This window comes from Myotis myotis, unplaced genomic scaffold (assembly GCF_014108235.1).
Source record: "Myotis myotis isolate mMyoMyo1 unplaced genomic scaffold, mMyoMyo1.p scaffold_m19_p_5, whole genome shotgun sequence".
NCBI classification, from domain to species: Eukaryota; Metazoa; Chordata; class Mammalia; order Chiroptera; family Vespertilionidae; genus Myotis; species Myotis myotis.
In genome coordinates this window covers 38,991,390-39,017,175 of record NW_023416357.1, presented here as the reverse complement: position 1 = coordinate 39,017,175, position 25,786 = coordinate 38,991,390, and the positions used below count along the sequence as shown (strand labels likewise).

Here is a 25,786-nt window from a genome sequence, read left to right as displayed (position 1 = left end):
ACCCAACCTTCCTGGCCATCACTCTCACACAGCTCCCCTGCCCCAACCACACTTGTGTAGCTTAGTACCTGTTTGGCAATCATTTCAGCACTGTTAAAATGTGCCACTAAAAAGACTTTGATGACAAATACAAAATAAAGGTCTTCGAATGTTCCTCAGTATAAAGCGCTGCTTTCTTTCATTTAATATAAGCGGTATTAAGAAGCTGGTCGAAGCGTTGAAGAGAAGAATGTAAATGGTACTCCATAAAACCTTGAACATACCGCAGTTTGACTTTCACCTTTGATACTGCGTGCATGACAAATTGTATAAACCATAATAAGTAAACATCATACTGCAAGATTAAAGCCTCAAGTGCGAAAGTATCATTAATCATACCAAACATATATTTGCTTTTCTGTTGGCATCAAAATCTGTTTCTCTGTAATTTGAAATTGTTTTTCATGGTACAATGCTGATCCAAATCTGTGTACTTGGCAGCATAAAAGGAAAACTTATCTTTCATCCATTGTATGGACATGTTATTCTCCAACCAAAATGATCAATTTGAATTAAAGTTTATTCTGTCCTCCTCAATAAATGTTGTCAAACCCAGCACTTAATGTCTGAGTAAGTGAAAAAGAATGATCTGTGTTTGTCCACTAGGTTGATTAAAAGCATAAGGCTTTGGTGGGGAAGAGTGTGGTCACAAACACATTTGAGAGTCTGAAAAAAGTTCAGCTATTCACCCCAATATGATATACATTTACTCATATTCACCAAATTGTGAATTTGCTTTTCAGGGGATTCTTAGCCACCCCAAAGTCCATTCGTGGTCCATAGGTTAAGAACGTACACATTTGAACAGAAAACTTCATAGGATACAGAAATAAATCACTTGCATTTCTTGATAGCAATAGCATGTATAAGTTGAATGGCCGCTTAATTCTCATTATTAATGAAACTAGAGGCCCGGTGCACAAAAATTTGTGCACTGGGGTGGGGGGAGAGGGGGTCCCTCAGCCCAGCCTGTGCCCTCTCGCAGTCTGGGACCCCTAGGGAGATAACGACCTGCTGGCTTAGGCCTGCTCCCTGGTGGCAGAGGGCAGGCCCAATCCCTAGGTGCAGCCCCTGGTTGGGCTCAGAGCAGGGGCGATTGGGGAGTTGGGGCGCCGCCCCCTGTCATGCACAGAGCAGGGTGGATCTGGAGGTTGCAATGCCACCCCTAGTCACGCTCAGGGTACGGCCGATTGGGGGGTTGGGACGCCGCCCTCTATCACCCACAGAGCAGGGCTGATCAGGGGGTTGGGGCGCTGCACCCTGTCACACACAGAGCCGCAGGGTGATCAGGGGGTTTGGGTGCTGCCCCCTGTCACGCTGATCCCTGTGCCGGGAGGCATATTACCCTTTTACTATATAGAATAGAGGCCTGGTGCACAGGTGGGGCTGGCTGGTTTGTCCTGAAGGGTGTCCTGGATCAGGGTGGGAGTCCCCACTGGGGTGCCTGGCCAGTCTGGGTGAGGGGCTGAGGGCTGTTTTCAGGCTGGGACTGAAGCTCCCAACAGCTCCTTTTTTTCTTTTTCTTTTTTTTTTTATTCTGGGCCAGCTTTAGCTCTGAGGCCTCGGCTACTGAAAACAGGTTTCTGGCCTTTGTTTACCATCTGTATTTGATACAATGTTGCGGTCCAGCTGGCTGAAGCCCGGCTGAGTAAAGCAGGTTTCTGGGGTTTTTTTAGCTTCTATATTTGCAACATAGTTGCTTAGAGTTGCAGCTGAGAGGCTGGCAAGTCAGGCGGGGAACGTTGGAATCCTCCGTCACTGAAGCAAGCAAGCCTCCCTGTTCGAATCAGCTGCCTGGCTGCCGGCCGCCATCTTGGCTGGCAGTTAATTTGCATATCTCCCTGATTAGCCAATGGGAAGGGTAGCGGTCGTACGCCAATTACCATCTTTCTCTTTTATTAGATAGGATAATGTATCTTCTTTGTTAAATTAGCATCATATTACCTAAGATTTAAAATACTATTTTGAAGTAAGAGTTAATAATCAATTTGTTTTTAGAACGTTTTGCAGATCTTTTCCCTACTAGTCCCTCACAAACAGCTTATCTATGAATATTTGCAAACCATCTATCTGATAAGGGGTTGGTTTAAAATAGGAACTCATACAAGTCAACAGCAAAATAAATACATATGTGATTTTCAAATGTGCAGCCAACCTGAACAAATGTTTTTCCAAAGAAGATATACAAATAGGCAACAGGTATATGAAAAGGTGCTCAATATCACTAATCATCAGGGAAATGCAAAGCAAAACCACAATTAGCGGGTGGAAACTTTAAGCCAAAACAGAATATTTGCATCACCTCAAACTATCTCCCCTAAATATTTCTCAATCAAAAAGGGAAAAATAGCCGAAACTGGTTTGGCTCAGTGGATAGAGCATCGGCCTGCAGACTGAAAGGTCCCAGGTTTGATTCCGGTCAAGGGCATGTACCCGGGTTGCGGGCATATCCCCAGTAGGAGATGTGCAGGAGGCAGCTGATCGATGTTTCTCTCTCATCGATGTTTCTCTCTATCTCTCTCCCTTCCTCTCTGTAAAAAATCAATAAAATATATATAAAGGGAAAAATAATAAAATGGTGGAGAAACCTGACATATAATGCCTTAACTAAGGGTTCAAAGTTAATATCCACAGTAATAAGGCATATTATTGAGAATATTAACCTGATAGGATACTCTTGGAAAGACACAATATCACTTCTGTGGTATTCTTGCCCAAAACATGTAACCTAAATGTAATCATGAAAAAACATCAGACAGCCCTGACCGGTTTGGCTCAATGGATGGAGCATCAGCCTGCAGACTCAAGGGTCCCAGGTTCGATTCCAGTCAAGGGCATGTACGTTGGTTGCAGGCACATCCTCAGTGGGGAGTGTGCAGGAGGCAGCTGATCGATGTTTCTCTCTCATCGACGTTTCTAACTCTCTATCCCTCTCCCTTCCTCTCTGTAAGTCAATAAAATATATTTTTAAAAAAACATCAGACAATTCCAAATTAATACACATTCTACAAAATAACTGACCAGTATTCATCAAAGTTTCAAGGTCATGAAGGACATAGGAAGGCTGACGGACCATCATGAGTGGGAAGAGACTAAGGAGACAAAAGTAAATGCAGCGTAGGAACCTGGATTGACTCCTAGAACAGAAAAAAAGACATCAGGGAGAAAACTGAAGAAACAGGTATGCATGAGTTAAAAGCACTGCATGGATGTTCATTCCCTGGTTGTGATACTTTGACTGTGGTTAACATAAGCTGTTGCCAATAGGGGAAGTTGGGAGAAGCTGCACTAGTTTTGAAACTTTCCTGTAAGTCTAAAATGATTCCTAAATAAAATAAATCCTTAGGGTTTTAGAGCCATCTGCCCTCAAAGCTTCCATTTTTCTCTAGTTCTCAAGAGATCAAAGACTCACTTCCTGATTAGTCCCAAGAAGGCGAGCCACCTCCCTCACTGGTAGCCCTGCTCACCCCATCTCAAGTCTGACATTTACCTGCTCAGAATTCAGCCTTCAAGCTGCAGACATTTATTTAGCACCTCCTGAATGCTGGGCCTTATACATAAGGCAGATATGGTTCCTGCCCCCTCACAGCTTACTCCTCTTATCTCATCAACCTTATGTCAGCTACTATTTAAGTGAGTCACCACTCAAATGTTGTCCTCACTCCTGTTTTTACAGGATAGATCCAGGAGATTAATATTCTTATCTCCTATACTGTTAAAAAACAAACCCAGAGATGAACTGACCCATGTTACTATTTGCACTATTGATATAACAGTTTATGTTAGTTGAGCTGAACATTAAGTTAGCTGAACATCAAATGATTTCATGTCCTTTTTTTCTAAAAAAAAAAAAATTATCACTGATCACATGGCCTGCTTATAGCAATATCTGGGACAATGTTTTATTTACAAAAACAACCAGTTATCTGGGGTTCTTTGTAAGAGCTTGATATGGTCATCTTTTAATGGCTTAGATGTCATCGGGCCCATCATTACTTAAAGGAAAAAGAAAAAAACCCATGGCTAACATTAGAGAATCTTCACAAGAAATTTACTGACTTACACAATGGGAGATTTATTTTTAACGAAACAAAACATCAGCAAGTCAAACTGAATCAGGGGCTTGGTGATCTGAGTCCAAATCAGAGTTTCCCGGCTAACTACTTCAATTTCTCCACTTGCAGAAAGGGAATAATAACCATTTCCTATGCCTTCATAAAGAGCATTGCACCCTGGGAACTTTCATTTCATATACTCTTCATCCATAGCTCACCTCTAAGACACATTTTCCCACTTACAGGTGTTTTTGATGCCATAAAGCTTTCAACTCCTTAATTCTTTATTGCTACTGACACAAAAAAATTGGGGGAGGAAGGGGACAAAAATGCTTAAGACATTTTACAAATTAATCCATGTTACCTTTTTCTTAGGTGGGAGAATCTCCAAGTCTTCAGTGGGGAGCATACCTATTTAGAGGTCTTACTTGGGGGTATTTTATTCCTACAATGCCTGAAATCCTTTTCTTATTAATTGAAGATTTTAACATCGGCAGTCATAAGTAAATATAGTTTATCATTTTCTTTTGTGAGGAACAGGAATGTACCAATCAGGGTAGGCTATGAAAACAAGAAATCTCCAAATCTCAGCAGTATACTGTATCGAAGGTTTAAGTCTTACTCCTATTATATGTCCAGTGTAGGTCCAAGTCCTCCTCCAAGTCATCCTCCTCTGGGATGGGTTGAATAAAGCAGCTGATCGGGCACAGTGCTGGTCATCATGGCAAGAGAGAAGAGAGAACTGGTGAACCATGAACAGGGTTTTAAAACTTCTGTTTAGAAGTGGCACACGTCAATGCTGCCCTTATTTTATAGGCCAAGGCCAATTAGGAGACACCACAGGACTTCCACGGGGTGGGGATATAGCATCCTACCCCTGGGAAGAGCCGCGTGTCCCTGGCGTGAAGAACTAACTGTAAGCTACTACCCTGGAGGGACAGCAGGTACTTTGAAGAATAGTACAGACTACCGAAGAGAGGGGTGTCAAGCTGCTATTTATGTTAGGCTGGCTTCAGGAAATAACGTTGAAATTTTTCTTCTCTAAGTTTAGATCCGTTTGAATACATTAGAATTTTCTATTCCTTGAAAGTTTGAAAGCATTCACTAATAAAACATTTGCATCCAGCGCTTCTTGGATTACCTTCTCCATTTCTTCCCTGGTCAGTGTTCTGTTTCAATTTTCTGCCTCTTTGGGACCAATTTTGTTCATTTAGATTTTCAAGAAAAACACCCATGTAACCCAGCTTGTTAAATATATTTGTATAAAGTTTTGTCAAATACTCTTGGTTATTTTTTAAGTGGCCCATCTTTTCTTTGCAGCTTCACTGAGGTATAATTGACAAGTAAAAACTGTATACATTTTAAGTGGACAACAAGATGATTTGATGTACATATACAATAAAATGATCACAGCCAAATTAGTTAACGCATCCAGCGCTTCAGTTACCACCTTGCTTCTAATTGTTTAATTTGTACTAACTTTACACAATATAGAAATATGTATTTGCAAAAAAAAGTAATTTTGATGGAGATAGTACCTACCCAAGTTGTTGTGAAGATTAAATAAGTTAAAATATGTACACTGGTGAGACTAGTGTTTTAGTAATCATATTATTGGATTTGGCCATCATTATTATTATTGTCCATGTTTTCCAGTTTTGATCATCCTTATTTGCTAGGCAGAATTCTACAGAATCCTCTTTACAAGTTGACCATCATTAATAATGTAGTACTGACTTACACTATCTTACATAACTTGTCATTTCCTTCCAAGTAAATAAAACTGCTAGATTATGTTTGAGTTTATGACTAATGATCTCATGTTAGAAAACCATGTGTATAAACTCTTAGTGTTCTCTTAGAAACTATCGAATAAGGAAATTAATATATGCTACTGTCAATAAACTTACTGCAATTGCCTACTTTCTTCTTGTTCAATTCTTTGTTTCTACCGAGATCTCTACCCACTGGAAGATAAGAATGGGTTAGGCAGGCAAGCTTCAAAATCTTTTATTCTAAAGTGAACAATGATAAAAGAAAAAAAATCTGACCGCAGCTTTTTACTTGTTTCCTCTGAGGAAACTGCTTCTGATGCAGGAATCATTATTTCTTTGCACGGGGAGCACTTTACTAATATAATGTTTTCTATCAATTATATCTCAATTTTTTAACAACCTTGAGAAAATACTTCTTATGAATCCAATGCTCTTATAGTCATGTCTATAGAGAATTAGCAACTCTCATTAAATTAGCACAGTTCATATTTTTAAACTTCTGGTCAATAAAGTAAATCATCACACAGTCTGAGTTAATATAGTTAACTCGAATAAAGGGAAGTCTGCGTTAATAAATATGCTTAAAGACAAACAATGCTATTTGCAATTTCTACTACAGCACTAATGATTCCACGGGATTTGACATCTTACTTTGATGAGTAAGTGGTTAACGTCTTATATGTGTACAGTATATCGCAAATCATACCATTTACTTTCAAAATGTTTGTAAACAGTCTGTCTCAAGTCAGTTACACCCCTCATGTTATGGCTTATCTGATTTATTTAAAAAACATCATTTATATAAAAGAAAACTTTAACTCAACTCTTATCTAAATGATCCAAATGATGTTAATAATCAGGGAAGCTAAGAAAAATCTCCCAACTGGTGTAGGACAAGTAGACTTTCCATAATCACAGACATGTGAAAAACACAGTAAGGCAGGTAAGACACTTTTTATATATTATTGCATTTATTCTCACAATAATCCTGCAAGGGAGGTGATATTAGCCCATGTGACAGATATGAAAGCTGAGACCCAGAGCATCTGTCTTGCCCTGGATCATAAATCACATGTTCTTTCCATTATTCTACATTGTTGAAAAGTCTAATCTTTAATTTTAAGAGAGCCTTGGTGAGATTTATGCCCATGTTTCTGGTTAGCATCTAATAATTATAAATTGTTTTTGAACCTACTTTATCAACATAGCAATAACCAAATATCTTGATTGTTTTTAGGAGAACTCACCTTAATCTTTAGGAAGACCAGCTTGATTTAGAGAAAGGGCTGTAGAAGAGGTTTATCTTGATTTTCAAAATAATACTGCCACCTCGTGGTGAGCTAAGGTAAGTTGCCCTAATGCATGGTTTCAGTTTCATTTGATTAAAATTTTCAATGGGTGTAGAGGAATGTGTCCAGAAATATTGAGTTATAGCTCTCAGAAAAAAAATGATAATATAATTTCAGCTCATACACCAAACTACTGTTTTCATGTGAACTGCCAAGCTGGATTCAATAAGCATTTGTTCATTTTATTTGTTCATTCAGCACATTTACTAAGCACCAGTTTTGAATTGTGAAAAGTCAATACAAAGATGAATAAGGACATATTCCATGGTCCTATAATATGAGACACTATTCCTGGAGTGGTTGAGGATATGTACTCAGGCTGCCTGAGTTCAAACCCCAGATCTGCCACTAACCTGCATGACTATAGACAAGTCACCTAAACTTTGCACTTTGGTGTCACAACATGCAGAGTGGGAAAAATAGTGCCTCTTGCCCCATGATTAAGTATCTTGTGGAATATGAAGTACCCTGTCTGAGAAGGTCTTCAAGGAATACATCTGGGAAGTGACACGGGTGCGTGGAGTCTTGCATAAAAGGCAAATGGCCTTTACTTAAGTGATGAGCAGCAGGGATGAGACATTACCAAACAGGCTTTGGGGTGGAAACAAAGACACACTCTCTAGGATCAGAATTCATATTGATTTATCCCAGTAAACACTCCTCAAAATGCACAAAAAAATGTATATAAACGCTTGCTCAGTGCATAATTGCTCACAGTGGTTCTCAACCTGTGGGTCGCGACCCCTGAAAGTACATCCTGCATATCAGATATTTACATTATGATTCATAACAGTAGCAAAATTACAGTTATGTAGCAACGAAAATAATTTTATGGTCGGGGGGTCACCACAACATGAGGAACTGTATTAAAGGGTCAGGCATTAGGAAGGTTGAGAACCAATAGAAACTATCCAATTGCCTATTGATAGGAAACTGGTTAAACTGATTATGGCACATCTATACAGTGATATAGGAGGCCAACATTAAAAGGAATGAAGCTGAGCTATATGTACTAACATGGAGCAATTGAAATGCAGAACAGCTCTGGCTGGTTTGGCTCACTGGATAGAGTGTCGGCCTGTGGACTGGAGGGTCCCAGGTTCGATTCCGGTCAGGGGCAAGTACCTTGGTTGAGGGCACATCCCCAGTGGGGGGTGTGCAGGAGGCAGCTGATCGATGTTTCTCTCTCATCTATGTTTCTGGCTCTCTGTCCCTCTCCCTTCCTCGCTGTGAAAAATCAATAAAATATATATGGAAGGAAGGAAGGAAGGAAGGAAGGAAGGAAGGAAGGAAGGAAGGAAGGAAGGAAGGAAGGAAGGAAGGAAGGAAGGAAGGAAGAAAGAAAGAAAGAAAGAAAGAAAGAAAGAAAGAAAGAAAGAAAGAAAGAAAGAAAGAAAGAACGAACTGCAGAAGAGCATCTAACTGCAACTCTCAGGGGAGTTCTGTTCAGGGGAAGGACGCTCAGCCCCAGCAGGCAGACCAGTTCAGTGCTGGGAGGATGAGGACCTCAAGCTTGGAGAACTCAATGTCCAATGAGAACATCAAGCTTGGATGGGTGTCGTGAGAATCAAATGATGCATGGGAAACCCTGGTCACATGTTCGACACTTAATGGCAACTAGTTTTAGACAGAATTTCAACTTGTAATTTTTATTAGTATATATACTTATGAAGTTCAATTTTTAAAAAAAACCTTTTAAATACAAATTTATTTATAAAAATGAACGCTTCTCAACATAAACAGTTTCTGACCTTGACTGATCTCATAATTACTCGGGGAAGCAAATTCCTGGTTTCTTATAGGCCATCGTGCTATATGACTGCTTAAAGGGAAACTAGATCCTTTTTTGAGCATATTCCCTTACCAAAACACAGAAATACTTTCTTCTGCTTTAAATAAAATAAAAACCTGAATTCACAGACCTGAAATTTTAAGAGGAGACTCCCATTACAAAATCTTCCTTTAACTAAAGGTTCTTCTAGCCCAAGGCATATTTCCTTACAGATAATTAACTACTTGAGGTGGAACAGGAATTGGTGGAAGGTGGGAGAGGTAGCAAGTGTGAAAACAACCAGTGACTATCCATCAGGAATTGATACATCTCAGAAAGCCAAGGAGAAAAATAAGAATCTCTTTATTTTAAAATGTGATTTATACTGAACTTTAAAAAAATACAGCTATTTTCCAAAGCAAGCTACTCTGGCTTGGGAGTTCTGAAACATGACTGTGTAAAGAAAAAATCCAATAATCCATGGACACAGACAATAGGGTGATGAAGGCCTAGGGTGGGGGCAGGGGTAGGCTGGAGGGGGTCATTGGGGTAAAAAAGGAGACATGTGTAATACTTTCAACAATAAAGAATGATTAAAAAAAAAATCCAAATACAGATGAGAGAAAATTGTTTCCAGAGACTTAGGTAGCTACAATATAAATTCCAAACATATAAAAGGCTGAAAGGCTATTTATTGTAAGAGAAATGGCAAATTTTCTCGTCCCACTGACCTGAAGCAAGTTGAAAACTTGGTAGAAAGGCTGTTTACTAAGGGGAATTAATAAAAACATGGTCCTAATAAGGCCTCTCTGTAGACCTTGCTCTGATGAGGGCAGTCAAGATTAAAAAAATAAAAAGAAAACCTGGGGTGAAGAGCACAATTTCTAGGTATCGAATCTGCCTCATCACTCCCTCTGAATGCATGTCTAACTGTCATTATTCAGAGCTGGCCATTGATTTGCCCACGTGGAACAGCTCCAGGCCTATTACCAGCTACAGGAGAGCATCTGACCTGCGATAAGTGATGTCAAGAAGGCGGCAAGCTCGGCAGGGCCTGGAAAAACCAAGGGGACTGATTAAAGAAGTAATTTATTTGTTGCTGCCATTTGTTTTATTTTTTTCCAGGAATGGGTAAAAAATAAATAAATCCGTGTCTCTGGCATGATTCCAATGGAAACTATATCCACAGTTCTGAATGCCTATCCAAATGCTGGTACAGAACTTTGCTGCATTAAAACTAGTATCAACTTGTCCAAGGTGGACGTGCATTATAATCAAGACAGTTGAGATCTTCTAGCCAAAGATGCCACGAAATAATTCAAACTATTACATGGAAAACCATGTCACAAACCAGAAACTTATTTTCCAATCATAGTTATTCCAGTCTTTTCCATAAAATTGCTTCTGTAAATAGTTTTTTTATCGCGTCAGAGAGATTTTCTTTCCAATAGTTAATAGAATCAATTCTATCCCAAGTTAGCAGTCCTGTGTCTTATTAAGCAGCCACTAGGACTCTATCCTGTTTTCTAGAAGTCCATCAGATGCAGGAGTGCTTTCTTTCCTTGTCATTGTAGCAAAAAGCATATCCATCATCCCCAGGGTTTCTAGCAGTTCTTTTTGGTAATCAATCTCTTTTTCTACAAGTCCTTGAAGTAACAAAAACTTTTTATCAACTACAGGCGACTGACCAATTACCGGCAGATATATATCTAGAAATAGAGAGAGAAAACACAATAACTAGAAATATCTTTCTAAACAATAAATGAACAATAATATTTAGAAAAAGCATAAAAATATTATATACAAAGATACTGGAAGATCTATACTTATTTTATATTTATGGTTTACAGAAAGTAAACAAGTTATCTGAGTAAATATATTTCAAAAAAGAAGTAGTTATAAAAAGCAGAGCATGAAGCCCTAGCCGGTTTGGCTCAGTGGAAAGAACGTCGGCCTGCAAACTGAAGGGTAAGATTCTAGTCAAAAGCACAAACCTCAGTTGCAGGCTTGATCCCCGGCCTTGATCGGGACTTATGTGAGAGGCAACCAATTGATGTGTCTCTCTCACATCAATGTTTCTCTCTCTGTGTCTCTCCCCCTCCCTTCCACTCTCTCTAAAAATCAATGGAAAAATATCCTCATGTGAGGATTACCAACAACCAAAAAGTAGAGCATGGACGTTCTGACTTATTTTCATTTCCCCATTAAAAAATAGTCACTGTCACTATAGATGTTTAAAGAAAAAAGGTTTTTTTTTATCATAACCCTAATAACAGCAATTCAAAGTTGAAGCACTGTAAACATTTTACTCCATTTTAAAATGCATTGATTTACTGTTGTTTGTTTTCTCCATAAAAATCTTCAATCAAGAATTGCTAAAAACAAGGTATTTTGATTTGAGTTCCAAATTTTATTTCATATTTTGACATCTGACTTTTGCAAGCATGCTAGGATTTTTTGAGTTTTAACAATTACTTACCAATAACTATTTCAGCAGCATTGATCAAAACAGAAGCAAATCTCGGCTGAGACAGATTCCTACAAAGCAAAAATTGTTTACTGAAACTTGCCAACTTGAAAAAAAAATCTTAAAATTGTTTTGAGTTGTTCTATCAGTTCTCTACAAAGATCACATTAAAAGTAAATGTCTCTCATTTGGGCATAAAGGATTTTAGATGTAAAAATACATTGTGTGTCATAGACATGAAACATACCTTATCAAAAAATTAAGAACACGACTGATTTCCTTTTCATCCCGACCTGCAAGGGCATTTGCAAGAACTCCTCTTCGATTGAGTTCCTTTATGATGGAAACTGTAATCTCAGGTGTCTTGATTGTACAACTGGGCTAGAAAAATTTTCAGAGTCAACATGAGCAGACAAGACAGCACAAGAGAAATTACAGTCTTGAAACTTACTAACAATTGCCAAACTTAAATAAATTTCATCTTCACAGTTTTGAGTGATGGTACTACACAAGTAATAAAATGATTCCTTTAACAATATGCTCCCTGTAGGTTCAATTGTAATAAATGCACCGTTCTGGTAGGGAATGTTGTTAATGGAGGAAGCTGGGCAAGTGTGGAGGCAAGGGCTACATGGGAAATCTCTGTACCTTCCCTTCAGTTTGGCTCTGAACCTAAATCTTCTCTAAAAAAAGAAAGTCTTAATAAAAAGAATTTTACACACACACACACACTCACTCACTCCTCACTCACCTCAAGGACTCTGTCAAGTGCTTTGGAGATCCGGAAATTTTTCAGATCCCTGTCATACAATTCTAGGTGTTTTTTTGATGGCCTGTTAATCAAAATGTCATCCTGCATTGAAAAGTAAATTTATAGAGAAAAATCAACACCTGTATAGAGTTTCATTCAAAATAAACTTTTTCATAGTGGCATTTTTCATACCAGGGCACTCCTGAACTATTCATGAATAATGATCCCATGCCCATAATATAGGTAAAATGAAAATGGGATAATTTGTCATATCAATGTGCTCTTACTCTCTTATGATTTTAACTTACAATGCATACACAATACCTCCATTCTGGGAAAACATTACTGATTTCAATTCTCTTTACATGTCAAGCAATGTGATTTAGTAGAAAGAAAAAAAAAGATTCAGAGAAATTACGATCTAGTCAACAATTCTGTTACCAGGAATGAAATTCTGGACCAATTTACAACTTCCCCATCCTCTCAGATGCCAAACGGGAACATTATTGACTCTACAACTTTTCAGGGTTGTTTAGAAGATCACATCAGATGGCATGGGAAAGACATCGCTTTGAATATGGTGAAGCACTACAGCTTTGTTATGATGAAGGTTATTAAATAAAGTCCTTATTCCCCATTCCTTATTAGGAGGGTTCCCAATCTAGCAATCTAGAGATAAATCTGATATAGAAAAAATCAAAATAAAGTTAAATGCCATGTAAACTATACTTTCCAGTAATGTGCAGGGAATTGGCTACTCTAACAAATTTCTCCTTAAAAAAAAAACAAACAAAAAAACTATATATATATATATATATATATATGCCTTTTGCCCTAGCCGGTTTGGCTCAGTAGATAGAGCGTCAGCCTGAGGACTGAAGAGTCCTGGGTTCGATTCTGGTCAAGGGCACATACCCAGGTTGCAGGCTCAATCCCCAGTAAGGAGGGGGGTGCAGGAGGCAGCCGATCAATAATTCTCTCTCATCATTGATGTTTCTCTCTCTCTCTCCCCCTCACCCTTCCTCTCTAAAATCAATAAAAAAAATATATACTTTTTAAAAAATACCTTTTGCTTCATATAATTTTTCCCTTTAATAAAAGTTCGATATGCAGGCCTTCTTCTTCTGGGAAAAGAATCCTTCTTCGCTTCCGATTTCCGATGTTTAACACTCAGTATTCCATTGGTCATTCCTACAACTATTGTCTCATCTTCATGCTAACAGAGGTTAGAAAAAAAAGGTTAGTCTATTCCTAACTCATAATTTATCATACTTTTTCTTCAAAATACCACTTATAATGTGTTTGCTGCTTATCCATACTTTCACCAAGAGTTCCATTCAGATACAGATATTCTGCCTAACAATGATCTATGCAAAAATTTAGAGCAAAATCATTTTCTCCTCTAGGATACTATTATATGGACAGAATTTATACCTGTTATAAATCATCATTGGCAGTTTGTATAATAATATGCAGTTAATGACATCTTGGAAAACTCCAAAATATTTTTTTCTGCATCCTATTACTAGGAAAAAAGGATTATGTGGTGACATGATTTTCTACTCTTGCCAAGAAAATATTTGATCTTCCTCTCCCAATTTGGATTTCTCTAGAATGTATCCAAATATCCTCCTCCTCAATGGCTCGTGAAACTGGACAGTGGACATTCCAGAAAGAGCAGTCAACAGAGGAAAGGAGATACTCTGTAGTCTCCTGTCCTCCAGGTCCCCACCCACCTCAGAGAGCCAATTTGACTTTCTAAGTACTTAACCCTTGAGTTAAATGTTTTGAAGAGTTTTACCAACTTCCCACGTCCTGACCTTAGTGCTAACAAGGCCTACAGCACTGCACTTGGTTTGAAGCTATGCAGTGTGCAGGACCTAAATCTGAACGCATGCTAAGTTACTGGGACAAGTCATATATTCTAGTAATTATCTTAATTCAATACTCTAATGTGGCAAAAAGAAAATAAGATTTATTTGAATACAAAGATAAACCCTACCATTCCATTTTAGTTTCATTTAACAGGCGAGGTTAGGGGGAGCTTAAAAGAAACCAAAAGTACTTACTGCAAGTGCAAGACTCAAAATTGAAGCTGCATAATCAAAACTGTGGACTACTTTGTAGGAAGTTGTGCTATATACTTTCACCTTCCTAATAAAAAAGAAAACTTTGTCACAAAATATCTTGAAAATGAGTATAAAATTTCCCATTTTTTGAAAATTTAATACAAAAATATTAAAATTTACACAATAAAGATAAACAATAATTAGTAATATTAATTACAAACTAATTCATCACTGAATCCTCTCTTATGGGTCAAGAACTACTGCAGACAGAGCCAAGTTATCTAGCTTTTAGTCCAGGGGTCCTCAAACTTTTTAAACGGGGCCAGTTCACTGTCCCTCAGACCGTTGGAGGGCCGGACTATAGTTTAAAAAAAAACTATAAACAAATTCCTATGCACACTGCACATATCTTATTTTGAAGTAAAAAAAACAAAACGGAACAAATACAATATTTGTACTTGCATGTGGCCCGCGGGCCGTAGTTTGAGGACCCCTGTTTTAGTCCCAAGTTGCCTAGTAACACATTAGAGAGAATTTGCTACATGTTTACACAATAAATTCCTTTGTATTAGAAGTATTTATTTTCTAGCTTTAAAATGAATGCTTTTTAATAAAGACTGAGGGGGGGAAGGCTTTACATAATGGGGGAGGAACTAAAAATGACCAACATGCCCTGACCAGTTTGGCTTCAGTGGATAGAGTGTCGGCCTGCGGACGGAGGGGTCCCAGGTTCGATTCTGGTCAAGGGCATGTACCTTGGTTGTGGGCACATCCCCAGTAGGGGGTGTGCAGGAGGTGTGATCAATGTTTTTCTCTCATCGATGTTTCTAACTCTCTATCCCTCTCCCTTCCTCTCTGTAAAAAATCAATAAAACATATATTTTTTTAAAAAAATAAATAAAAATGACCAACAACAGAGGAATATAATTCTAGAACTGTGCTGTAGTTCTAGCCACATGTGGCTACTGAGCACTTGAAATGTGGCTAGTGAAAATGAAGAACTGAATTTTTTATTTTACTTAATTTTAATTAATTTAAATTTAATTTTAAAGCTGAAGCAGTATAAAAATATTTTTCTGTTAAACACCAGTATGTTTCACTTTAATCACTATAAAATATTGTTATTGGAGGGCATGTATTACATCTAAAATTGTTTCTAGTATCTCAATTTTTATAGTGATTACATATTGAAATAATATTTTAGATACAGTGAAATAAATGATGTTTACCTAGTTAAATTAATTTTACCTAGTTTTTACCTTTTTAATGTGGCTACTATGACATTTTAAATGGCATATATAAGCTCACATTACATTTCTACTAGACAGCACTGTTCTAGAACATTAACTAATAGAATACTAATACCTATTTAAAATAGTGAAATTGGACTACATTAATATATATAAATTTTTACATGAAGTTTTAAATTTTAAATATTATAAACTAGAATATATACATATACTCATTATAACTGTTTGAAAATATACAAATATACCAAAATGATTTTAAAAAGAAACTACAGAATATAGATTGTTTTAAAAGATCAATGTTTGAATGGTTCAGTAAAATTCCTTAAGTATGCCCTGGCTGTTGTGGCTCGGTTGGAGCGTCATCCAGTGCACTGAAGGGTCTCAGGTTCCATTCCTGGTCAGGGCAAGTACAGGAGTCAACTGATCAATGTTTCTCTCTCATATCTCTCTCTCCCCTCCTCTCCCTCCCTTTCCCGTCCCCTTTCTCTAAAGTTAATTAAAAAAATGTATCCTCAGATGAGAATAAAAATTCCTTAAATATATAAGTTAAAGCAATAAACTACATCTAAGTTTTCTATCCTATCTAATAAAAGAGAAACATGGTAATTAGCGTACAACTGCTACCCTTCCCATTGGCTAATCAGGGCGATATGCAAATTAACTGCCAGCCAAGGTGGCGGCCGGCAGCCAGGCAGCTTAAAGCGAACAGGAGGCTTGCTTGCTTCAGTGACGAAGGACTCCAACGTTCCCTGCCTGCCGCTGCCGGCCTCTGAGCTCCTGAAGCAACAGCTCCAAAAGATACAATGTTTCAATTATAGAAGCTAAAAGATGGCGGTTAATTTACATATACTAGCTGCGAGCAAAGACTGACGACAGCATGGACGCCAAGCGGTACAAAAGGGAGCCAAGTAGAGGCCGCGATGACAGAAGCGGAGCCAGAAACAGAGCTGCAGCCGCTGTGAGCGGGAGGGGCAGTGGCTTGGAGGGGAAGGGACAGCAGCTGGGAGCGGGAGGGAAATCCCAGCCACAGCGGCTGGGAGCGGGAGGGTCAGCGACTAGGAGCAGGAGGGGCAGCGGCTTGGAGAGGAAAGGGGCAGCGGCTTGGAGAGGAAAGGGGCAGCGGCTGCGAGTGGGAGGGCAAGCCCAACCACTTTGGCTGGGAGCATAGGGGGCAGCGGCTGGGGGCGGAAGGGGCAGAGGCTTGGAGGGGAGGGGCAGCGGCTGGGAGCAGGAGGGCAAGCCCAGCCCCAGGGAATGGGTGCAGGAGGGCAAGCCCAGCCCCAGGGGATGGGTGCAGGAGGGCAAGACCAGCCCCAGGCACTGGGATCAGAAGGGCAAGCCCAGACCCAGCAGCTGGGAGCAGGAGGGAAAGCCCAGCCCCAGGCACTGGGATCAGAAGGGCAAGCCCAGCCCCAGCAACTAGGAGCGGGAGGGCCAGCCAAGCCCCAGCCACTGGGATCAGAAGGGCAAGCCCAGCCACAGGGGATGGGTGCGGGAGGGCCAGCCCAACCACTGAGGATTGGGAGCATAAGGGGCAGCGGCTTGGAGCAGGAGGGCAAGACCAGCTGCAGGGGCTTGAAGCGGGAGCGAAGCCCGCCTCAGAGAGTTTCGCTCCCTTCTCTGCTTTGCTCCAGCCACAGGAAGCCCTATTCTTGCAGGAATATTCCTGCAATGGGCCTCTAGTATGTAAATAAAAGATCAAAACTATTTTCAACTCAACAGAATTTTTTTCATGGAACTCATTTGGCAGAATATTTATTTTATCACAAAAACTGCAGAAACAACTCATTTCCAGCAATAAATACTTATCCTATATAATAAAAGGCTAATATGCTAATTGAAAAAACAGTGGAATGACCGGTTGCTATGACACACACTGACCACGAGGGGGCAGACACTCAACACAGGAGCTGCCCCCTGGTGGTCAGTGTGCTCCCAAAGGGGGAGCACCGTTCAGTCCAGAAGCGAGGGTCACGGCTGGTGAGCACAGCAGCAGTGGTGGGAGCCTCTCCCACCTCCATAGCAGCACTAAGGATGTCCGAATGACTGTCCGACTGACAGGGAGTGGGCCTAAGCCATCAGTTGGACATCCCCAGAGGGCTCCCAGACTGCGAGAGAGAGCAGGCCGGGCTGAGGGGACCACTTCCCTCCCCAAAAGCATGATTTTCGTGTACCGGGCCTCTAGTATACTAATAACAATGAAGAAAGAAAATGAAAATGCTAACCTGTCCAGTGAACCAGAGAGTAACCTCTGTCCAGAGCTGCTCAGACATAAACATGTCACAGTTTTATGATGATTTTTCAAAGACACTAGCAACTGTCCTCCTTTTAGCATGTCCCAGACTTTAACATAACGGCCTCCTATAAAAAGAATTAATTATTAGTTTGATATTCCAACTATAGATTCAAAAATTTAAGACCTGAAGAGCATTCTTCACTGGACACTCCACAGCACAGAGGCTAAAGTGAGGGATTCCAGAGTCAGACTGCCTGGTTTCAAAGCAGACTACCTTTTGCTGGGTGTGTACCTGATAACAATAACAGCTCCTACCTTGCAGAGCTGTTAGGACAATTAAGTAATTTCTTATTTTTAAAATACACAAAACTACATGGTAAAATAAAAAGTAAAACCAAAAGATTTCAACAAAATTATAATAAAACATTCTTCAAAAGAAATGTTGTAATACCATAGAAATAATGCAGATTTTATTTCCAAAAAATTTTGCGAATCCCAATCTAACTGAAAAACTTCCCTATAACTTTTTCTTACTTTAAGAGTTGGAAGGATCCTAAAACACAATTTAACCCAATGGTTAAAAAAGAATTTTTTAATTCAGCATCTTAATGAAATATTAACGGCTTCTTAATGAAATCTTAAGCAGAAGTCTAAGAGGTAAAATAGAAAAAGGGTTGTGGAAGGGGGAACAAATTTCTTACTAACTGGCTGTGCAAGAGGGCCTGGAACCCAATTCACGGTCCCTGTCTCCCCACATGTGGCAGCTCATGAGAGATTACAGTTTGAAACACTGATCTAGCCTAACCTCTCCTTTTCAAGATCGATAACAGCTAAGGGATTGCTCAAGGTCACATGACTAGAGACACAGTAATCAGCATACAGGTCCCTATCATACTTCTCATCTTGAGCTTTTCATTTCTCTAAACAACAGCAAGACAAATAGCTACGTTTAACAATGTCATCAACTTTTTTTTTTTTTAATCCAATAGGTACTGGGGGAAGAGTATAAAACAGGATACTTTTAGAATTTTTTTTAAAAGGCTACACACAGCCTCTTTCTAGTAGGCTATAAAGTACACATACTATCTATGTATGCTTCCAAGGGCAGCACATTAATTTTGATTTGACAAATGAAAATAGCCACTTCACTTCTTCCATTATAATTTTGAAAATGCACTATGATCAACATAAGCACACTTCAGCTCCACCCTAGATGAAAAATGTATCAAGGCCTCTTTGACCTCACATTACCTCCTCCTCCTGCACTAGCAGCTATTTCCTGGGTAAGGCCATTTCATCAAGAGTCACATGAAAAAGACAAGCCTGATTCTAGATCTGAAAGAAACTGTGTTTTCAAAAACTGCCGTAGATCTCTTACGTAAGAATAACAGCAGGTGTACAACCTGGATTTCTGGGTTAAGGACATAAGCAGTCTCTCAAGTTCTGGGATTTCAGATCTATTTACCACTTTGCCTTGGACAAATTAGTTAAAACTTTTATTTATTTCCTCAGTTGCAAAACAGGAAGCAAACTACCTCCCTTGTGGGCTCATCTAGGGCCTCAGAGAGAATAGCAGTGTCCGGCTCACATTAGGCACTCAATAAATGGTAACTGCTTGCAGGTCCCACTTATCAATTGTTTGAGCAAACACATATAGATAGGCAATTCAAGTGCACACTGATAAATTGTAAAAAGTAACTGATAAAGAAGTTATCTGATTCAAGACCAACATACTGGTGAAAGCAATTTTTAAAAGAAATACCTGCTGATACCAGAAGACCTCCAGAGGGATAAAGCAGGACACTTTCCACTGGCTGACCATGCTCTACCGAGATAACACTCTTGTTTGTTCGTGTATCAAACATCTTCACAGTATGATCATATGACCCTAGAATGTCAATTTTTATTATTGAGTTTCACTAGTCAAAACAACAAAAACTACTAGTATGTGTGTGTGTGTGTGCGCATGTACATATATTCAAACATAAAATTTTAAAGGAGAAAAGCTTAGCCCGGCTGGTGTTACTCAGTGGTTGAGAATCGACCCATGCACCAAGAGGTCACCAGTTCGATTCCTAGTCAGGGCACATGCCCGGGTTTCAGGCTTGATCTGCAGTGGGAGTTGTGCAGGAGACAGCCACTCAATGTTGATTGTTTCTCTCTCATTGATGTTTCTACAGTATCTCTCTCCCTCTACCTTCCTCTCTCTCTAAAAAATCAATAAAAACAAATAAATAAACAAAATAAATAGAAAAAAGCTTAGATGAAATTTTTAAAGAGTCATATGTAAATTCATAAAGATATAGTACCTCCAAACTCTTTGGTACCATTATCTGTTTCTGAAGAAGCACGATATTATATTACACAGAATCTTAAACTATTCCTATCTCCAGGCTCTGTCACTACTGAGTCATCTGGGAATCTCTGCACAGGCACCCAAAGACTGACTGCATTGTCTAGTTTCCTAGCTGCTGGAGACTCTGAAATCAGAATACTAAACCCATTACAGTTCTGACTGTCTTATGTTTTCAAGGCAGCCTGATGTTTCCAAGTACATTTAGAGGACAGTAAGAACAATCACCAAAAAAAGAAAAAGAAAACTGGATAAACAAAAACATATGTTTATTCAAAAATATTTAAACTCCTCTATCCAAAAACAATCCCAAAGCATATTAAAATCTAGCACAGTAAAGTTATCAACTTTGGGGGGGAGGGAAGGGGAAGAGGGGAGAGTGAGTTTACCAACCTGTTACAAAGAGATCTGGGTTCAGCTTGCTAGCACATCCACACCTCACATAATCAGAATGTTCTTTGAATGTCAGAATTTCTTTGGAGTTTGGAATATCCCATAATTTAACTGTATAATCATCAGCCCCAGAGACCACATGATATTTGTCAGCTGTAAAATCTACTGTATGGACTGCTCTGAAAGATAAAGGATCAGTTTATTAAAAAGCAAGAAAAAATTGTATGTCTGACACCTTCTAACATAAAACACTTCTTTCCCCCAAATGTTTCAGGGTGTAATTGCAGGGTGAAATCATAAAGAGGGGGGAAAAAATATTTAAAACAGGTGTCTGTCCTCAAGCTAACTTAAAATTTTAAATACCCATGCACTATGAAGTTAATAAGAATATTAAACAATAGCCTTGAAATTATATTTTATAATATGTTAACAATTTGAAAGTAAAATATTCTAAATGTTGGTACATAGGTACTTTTCTTTAATTTAAAAAATTTCAAAATGGGTAGTTTCTTAAAAAATTCTAAGATCTGCCACTAAATAGGATCATGTTAAGTAAATTTCTGTTACATTTTAAATGTTCCATTGATGGGATAAGACGATCCTGATAATCTATATATATAAAAGCCTAAGTGGCCAGCCGACCATCTGACTGGTAGCTGTGACGCACTGACCACCAGGGGGCAGACGCTCAATGCTGGAGCAGGAGCGGAAACCACAGCATGGACACATGGAACAGACTGATGAATCTCAGAGGGAAAAGGGAAGGAGGGAGGGTGGGAAGAGATTAACCAAAGAAGTTATATGCATACTAGAGGCCCGGTGCACCAGTGGTGTCCTTCAGCCTGGCCTGCGCCCTCTCACAATCCGGGACCCCTCAGGGGATGTCAGAGAGCCGGTTCCAGCCTGGTCCCTGCAGGCCAGGCCAAGGGACTCCACCGGTGCACGAATCCATGCATTGGGCCGTAGTACAATATAAAAAGAAAACACTCTTGAGATTTTAAATTGATAGCAAATTATAGAAATGACATTGGTAATCCTGAAATAAAGTTATAATATAAAATTGCCTTGACAGTTCAATTTATCAAGGGGCAAAATACTAAATCCAAGAAGAAAGAAAATCCACCTTCCAACTTAACTTCAAAATGAGAACTAATACAGTTCAGGCTTATAAAGTTCTCATTAACAGTTGTGAGGCTGCCTTTAGATCAGTGCTTTATAATCGCAATTGGGTCACGGATCTCACTGAGAAGTTAATGAACACTATAGAATGTCTCCCTAGATAAATATCCATTTCCTAAAATGTTATATAAAATGCTAGGGAATTCATAAGCCCCATCAAACTGGACCTTAGGACTGAACCAGGAAACAGACTGTCTTACAACAACCAAGAAATAACGTATTTAAAGATACATAATCTTCTCTATGTTTTTACGCAAAGCCCAGAAAACAGAGTTTACAAAGCTAAACATAAAGAACACATAAAAAGCATGTATCTAAAACTGTATGGTGGAAAAAATGAATTAGCCTTGTGACAATTTTGCAATATATACAAATATCAAATATAATGTCGTATGTAAATTATACCTCAATTAAAAAAGATTTTTTTAACTGTCTCTTACTTGGTATGGCCTTCAAACTGTCTGAGGGGAGCCCTCCCAGTTATATCAAAAAGCTGAACTCCACCATCTTCACTACCAGCCACAAGCAATCTACCATCCTGTCGATAAGTAGCACAGTAAGCTGTGTCTTTAAATCGGGAAAATGTTTTTATAGGTTCCTGGGAGTATCGGCCATAAATGTGAATCTACAAGAAAAAAAACATGGTGTTTTACCAGATGGCTCACAATTAGTAGTAAATACAAACTATAAAAAGAAAAATAAATGTAATGTTATATTTACCCTTGAAGAAGCTGTGACAGCATAATTATATGGAGGCTGTGGAGAAAAGTCTACTTTTGACACTGCGCCAAACTCCTTGATCTGAACAGGGGTCTTAATAAAAAAATAATACAGAGTATTAACAATTGCAGTATTCACAGAGTTACAACTGAGAATATCTATTTGTCTTTATAATCTAGAAGAATTAATTTTACATCACTTCCTCCTTAGATTAAGAAAAGCAAAAAAAAAACACACAAAACTTCTTGCATGAGATTCAAATTCTAAAATTTAATTCATTTGTCACTGATTAATCATCTATTTTGTACTAGACACTTGTATGATTAAGCAGCAATTTATATAAAATTCCAAGAAAATATCTAGTATCAAATTTTCTGCCCAAACTATAAGCTGCTGATAGATTGTTTTTAGTTATTAGTTCTCTACTAGTGTATCCAAAGTATAACACATGCTGGAGAAATTGGCATAAATACTTACCTTATAGTTGTTCCAGTACAGTGTATCCTGGGTGATTTTTTCACCAAGTATAGGGTATGTCTGAATAGCTACAGGCTTATAACCAGCCATAGTTTTATACAATTAGACTGTTATCCAAAAGTAAGTAGTCTGAAACTGATGTTAGAAATAATTTTAGTGATTCTGCCTTATGTCTGAAAAAGAAAATATTTTAATACATCCTATATAATAAAAGGCTAATATGCAAATCGACCGAATGGTGGAACAACCTGTCACTATGATGCGTACAGACCACCAGGGAGCACTCAATGCAGGAGCTGCCCCCTAGTGGTCAGTGTGCTCCCACAGAGGGAACACCGCTCAGCCAGAAGTGAGTGCAGCGGCAGTGGCAGGAGCCTCTCCTGCCTCCATGGCAGTGCTAAGGATGTCCGACTGAAGGCAGTCAGACATCCCCCAAGGGCTCTCGGACTGCAAGAGGGTGCAGGCCTGGCTGAGGGACACCCCCACCCCCACCCCAAGTGCACGAATTGCGTGCACCAGGACTCTAGTATTACTCATAAACCTGTATATATACAGTTGTGATTGTTCACTCTGCATCCTGTCAAAAGGCTGTATAGCAGCTTAGTGATCAGTAAACCATTTAGTTATAACACAGAAGAAATAATCTAAAGAAAGCAGGAAGAATACAAATAGGGCTATCATACTGCACCATCCAACTCAGCTATACACAGAGGCTACATATAAATGTCCTCACACCTAACTGACCAATTTATAACACTTGGGAATAAATCTAGCTTAGCCGTCCAGTAGCCAAAGCAGAGAGAAGCATGATGGCTTAGAATGTTCATTTATTGAAGGTGAAACTGAAAATATAAAAGTTTCCTGAAACTAAATTAAAATGACATTTAATCTTTAAGAAGACAGGGATTGACATCCTGAAAGCCTAAAATGCCAAAAAGAATGGAAAACAAAACTAATATTCTAATGTGGAAGCTTAAAATTAAATTTAAAAGCTTAAAAGAAAATAAAACAAGAAGATAATATTCTGATGTAGAAGCTCAAAATTAAATTAATTTTTAAGATGGTTTAAACAATAAGAAAACAAGAATAAAGCAATTCTGGAATTAAATCTTAATTAAAGTGAGAGAACAGAATGAAACTTATAACTGACATGTAATTAAGCCCAAATTCTCTTTCCAGAACTATTCAATCTGCAAAAGATTCCATTTTATCAGATGAATAATTCTGATGGTACAATTCATCATCTATCCCAGAAAGCCTGAAAATAGTGCAGAGGTAACACCAAAATCTGTAAGTGCAACATATTTTAAAGGCTGTTTTGATGAAACATGGTCATCAACGATTAAAAGGGGGGGAAACTTTTCTGTTCATTCAAGTACTTACAATGTATAGGACACTGTTCTAGGCACTAGGGATACAAGGATGACTGAAAGACATGGTCTGTACCCTCACACCTGAATATTCTCCATTTCAGCTGTGATTGGCATCAGCTAGGAATCTGGAATCAGCCTTGACTTGTCCCTTCCTTCTCACTTCTAACATCCAAAAAGATCTGCTGATTTTACCTCCCGAATTAAACTTCATCACGTTCACTCCACCTAGTTCCACTGCCCTAACTCAGATCTTCTCATCTACGAAGAGTGTGACATAAGGTCCTCCTAACTCCCTCATCCATCTTCCAAATGGCCAGCAGAGATATCTAACGACAAAGAATGTCTGTAGAATGAAGGAAAGGACGCATTGTGCTGGATTCTATGGGAAAACACAAAATTAAAATCACAAGTGGGATCTATAAGATGAACATAAGAAGAGGAGTTGACAAACTTTTTCTGTAAAGGACCAGGTGTTAAATATTTTAGGCTTTGTGGGCCAACAGGAAAACAGGGGGTATTAATGTAGTTACTTATATAGTAAGAAAGAAAATTTCCAATGAAACCCCCAAAACAGTTATGATTACAATTTTTTATTTATGAATGAAAATGGGATTTGGGGGAGGGAGGAGAATATTTCACTCACTTCAGGTTCAAAGTGAGTGTTTCCTATCATCAAACAGACTGCAAATGTTCATCTGTAAAAACCATTCTTGGCTCACTGACTACCCAAAAACAAGCACCAGGCCCGATCCGCCTGCAGGACTTTGCCCCATAGTAGAGCATGAGCAGAAGAGCACATCACTGTGTCCTGAGAGAAACAGCTTAACATTAAGAAGGAAAACTGAGGAGCAGCAGCAGTGGTTGGCCAGATGCGTGAGGAACAGCATTGGCCGGGGGGAGGGGGGGCCGGGCACGACACAGTGCAGAGGCATGGAGGCGAGAAGTGATGTGACATCTGGGTGGCTCCCAGGAAGCTTCAGTGTGCGTTTCCGCTGGGCTGTGAAGTTCTGGATAATATTAAAACAGACGGCGGAGGAGGGAGTATTTGAAACCGAGGGAAACTCCTCGGCACAGAGATGGAAATTTGCCCACTGCCTTGCGAAGATGCGGATTATTCCGGGGGCGAATAACAGCGGACAGTGTAACGGGGCTGCGATCGTAAAGAAGGGAAATCTGGGTGGAAGAGGAATTGAGGGGATCCCCATGGGCTGACTAAGAGGTAACCAGCGGAGACTGGGGAGCCCAGAGGAGCATGCCACCCACCAAGGCAGACCGGGCGTGGGTCTGAGCTACCCTCCTCGGGAGCCGCCTTCACCTACCTCCGATGGGCCCCGAGGGTGCGCCGAGACACCCGGACTTCGGGAGAATTTCTTGGACCCCGCTAGACCCCTCCCGGGGCAGCCCAGAATCACTAGGAGCCGGTCACATGGACCCTCAGGAGTCGCCCAGACACCCGGCGAATGGAAAGGCCAGGCCCGTCGCCCGCTGATGACGTAACGGCTCAGGCTCCGCGGAGCTCGCAGCTCGGG

The 25,786-nt window shown here is 39.4% G+C and overlaps 1 protein-coding gene across 5 annotated transcripts; it reads right to left on the bottom strand.

Moving 5' to 3' along the window:
- Window positions 1-9,329: 9,329 nt before the first annotated feature.
- On the bottom strand, window positions 9,330-25,768 carry UTP15 (UTP15 small subunit processome component). Of its 5 annotated transcripts, none has more exons than XM_036310039.1 (14): window positions 25,577-25,768; window positions 24,901-25,264; window positions 22,885-23,057; window positions 22,408-22,500; window positions 22,128-22,312; window positions 20,509-20,687; window positions 19,525-19,650; window positions 17,752-17,887; window positions 14,277-14,361; window positions 13,274-13,423; window positions 12,208-12,309; window positions 11,704-11,837; window positions 11,469-11,527; window positions 9,330-10,698 (listed from the first exon to the last, which is right to left on the bottom strand). In XM_036310039.1, exons 3-14 carry the CDS (start codon window positions 22,972-22,974, stop codon window positions 10,496-10,498), a joined length of 1,542 nt encoding a protein of 513 aa, XP_036165932.1. In that variant the 5' UTR covers window positions 22,975-23,057; window positions 24,901-25,264; window positions 25,577-25,768; the 3' UTR covers window positions 9,330-10,495. The 5 variants fall into 5 exon arrangements, with proteins under 5 accessions (XP_036165932.1, XP_036165933.1, XP_036165935.1 ...); XM_036310040.1 differs by having other exon boundaries at window positions 22,885-23,019; XM_036310042.1 differs by lacking the exon at window positions 24,901-25,264.
- Window positions 25,769-25,786: the final 18 nt, after the last annotated feature.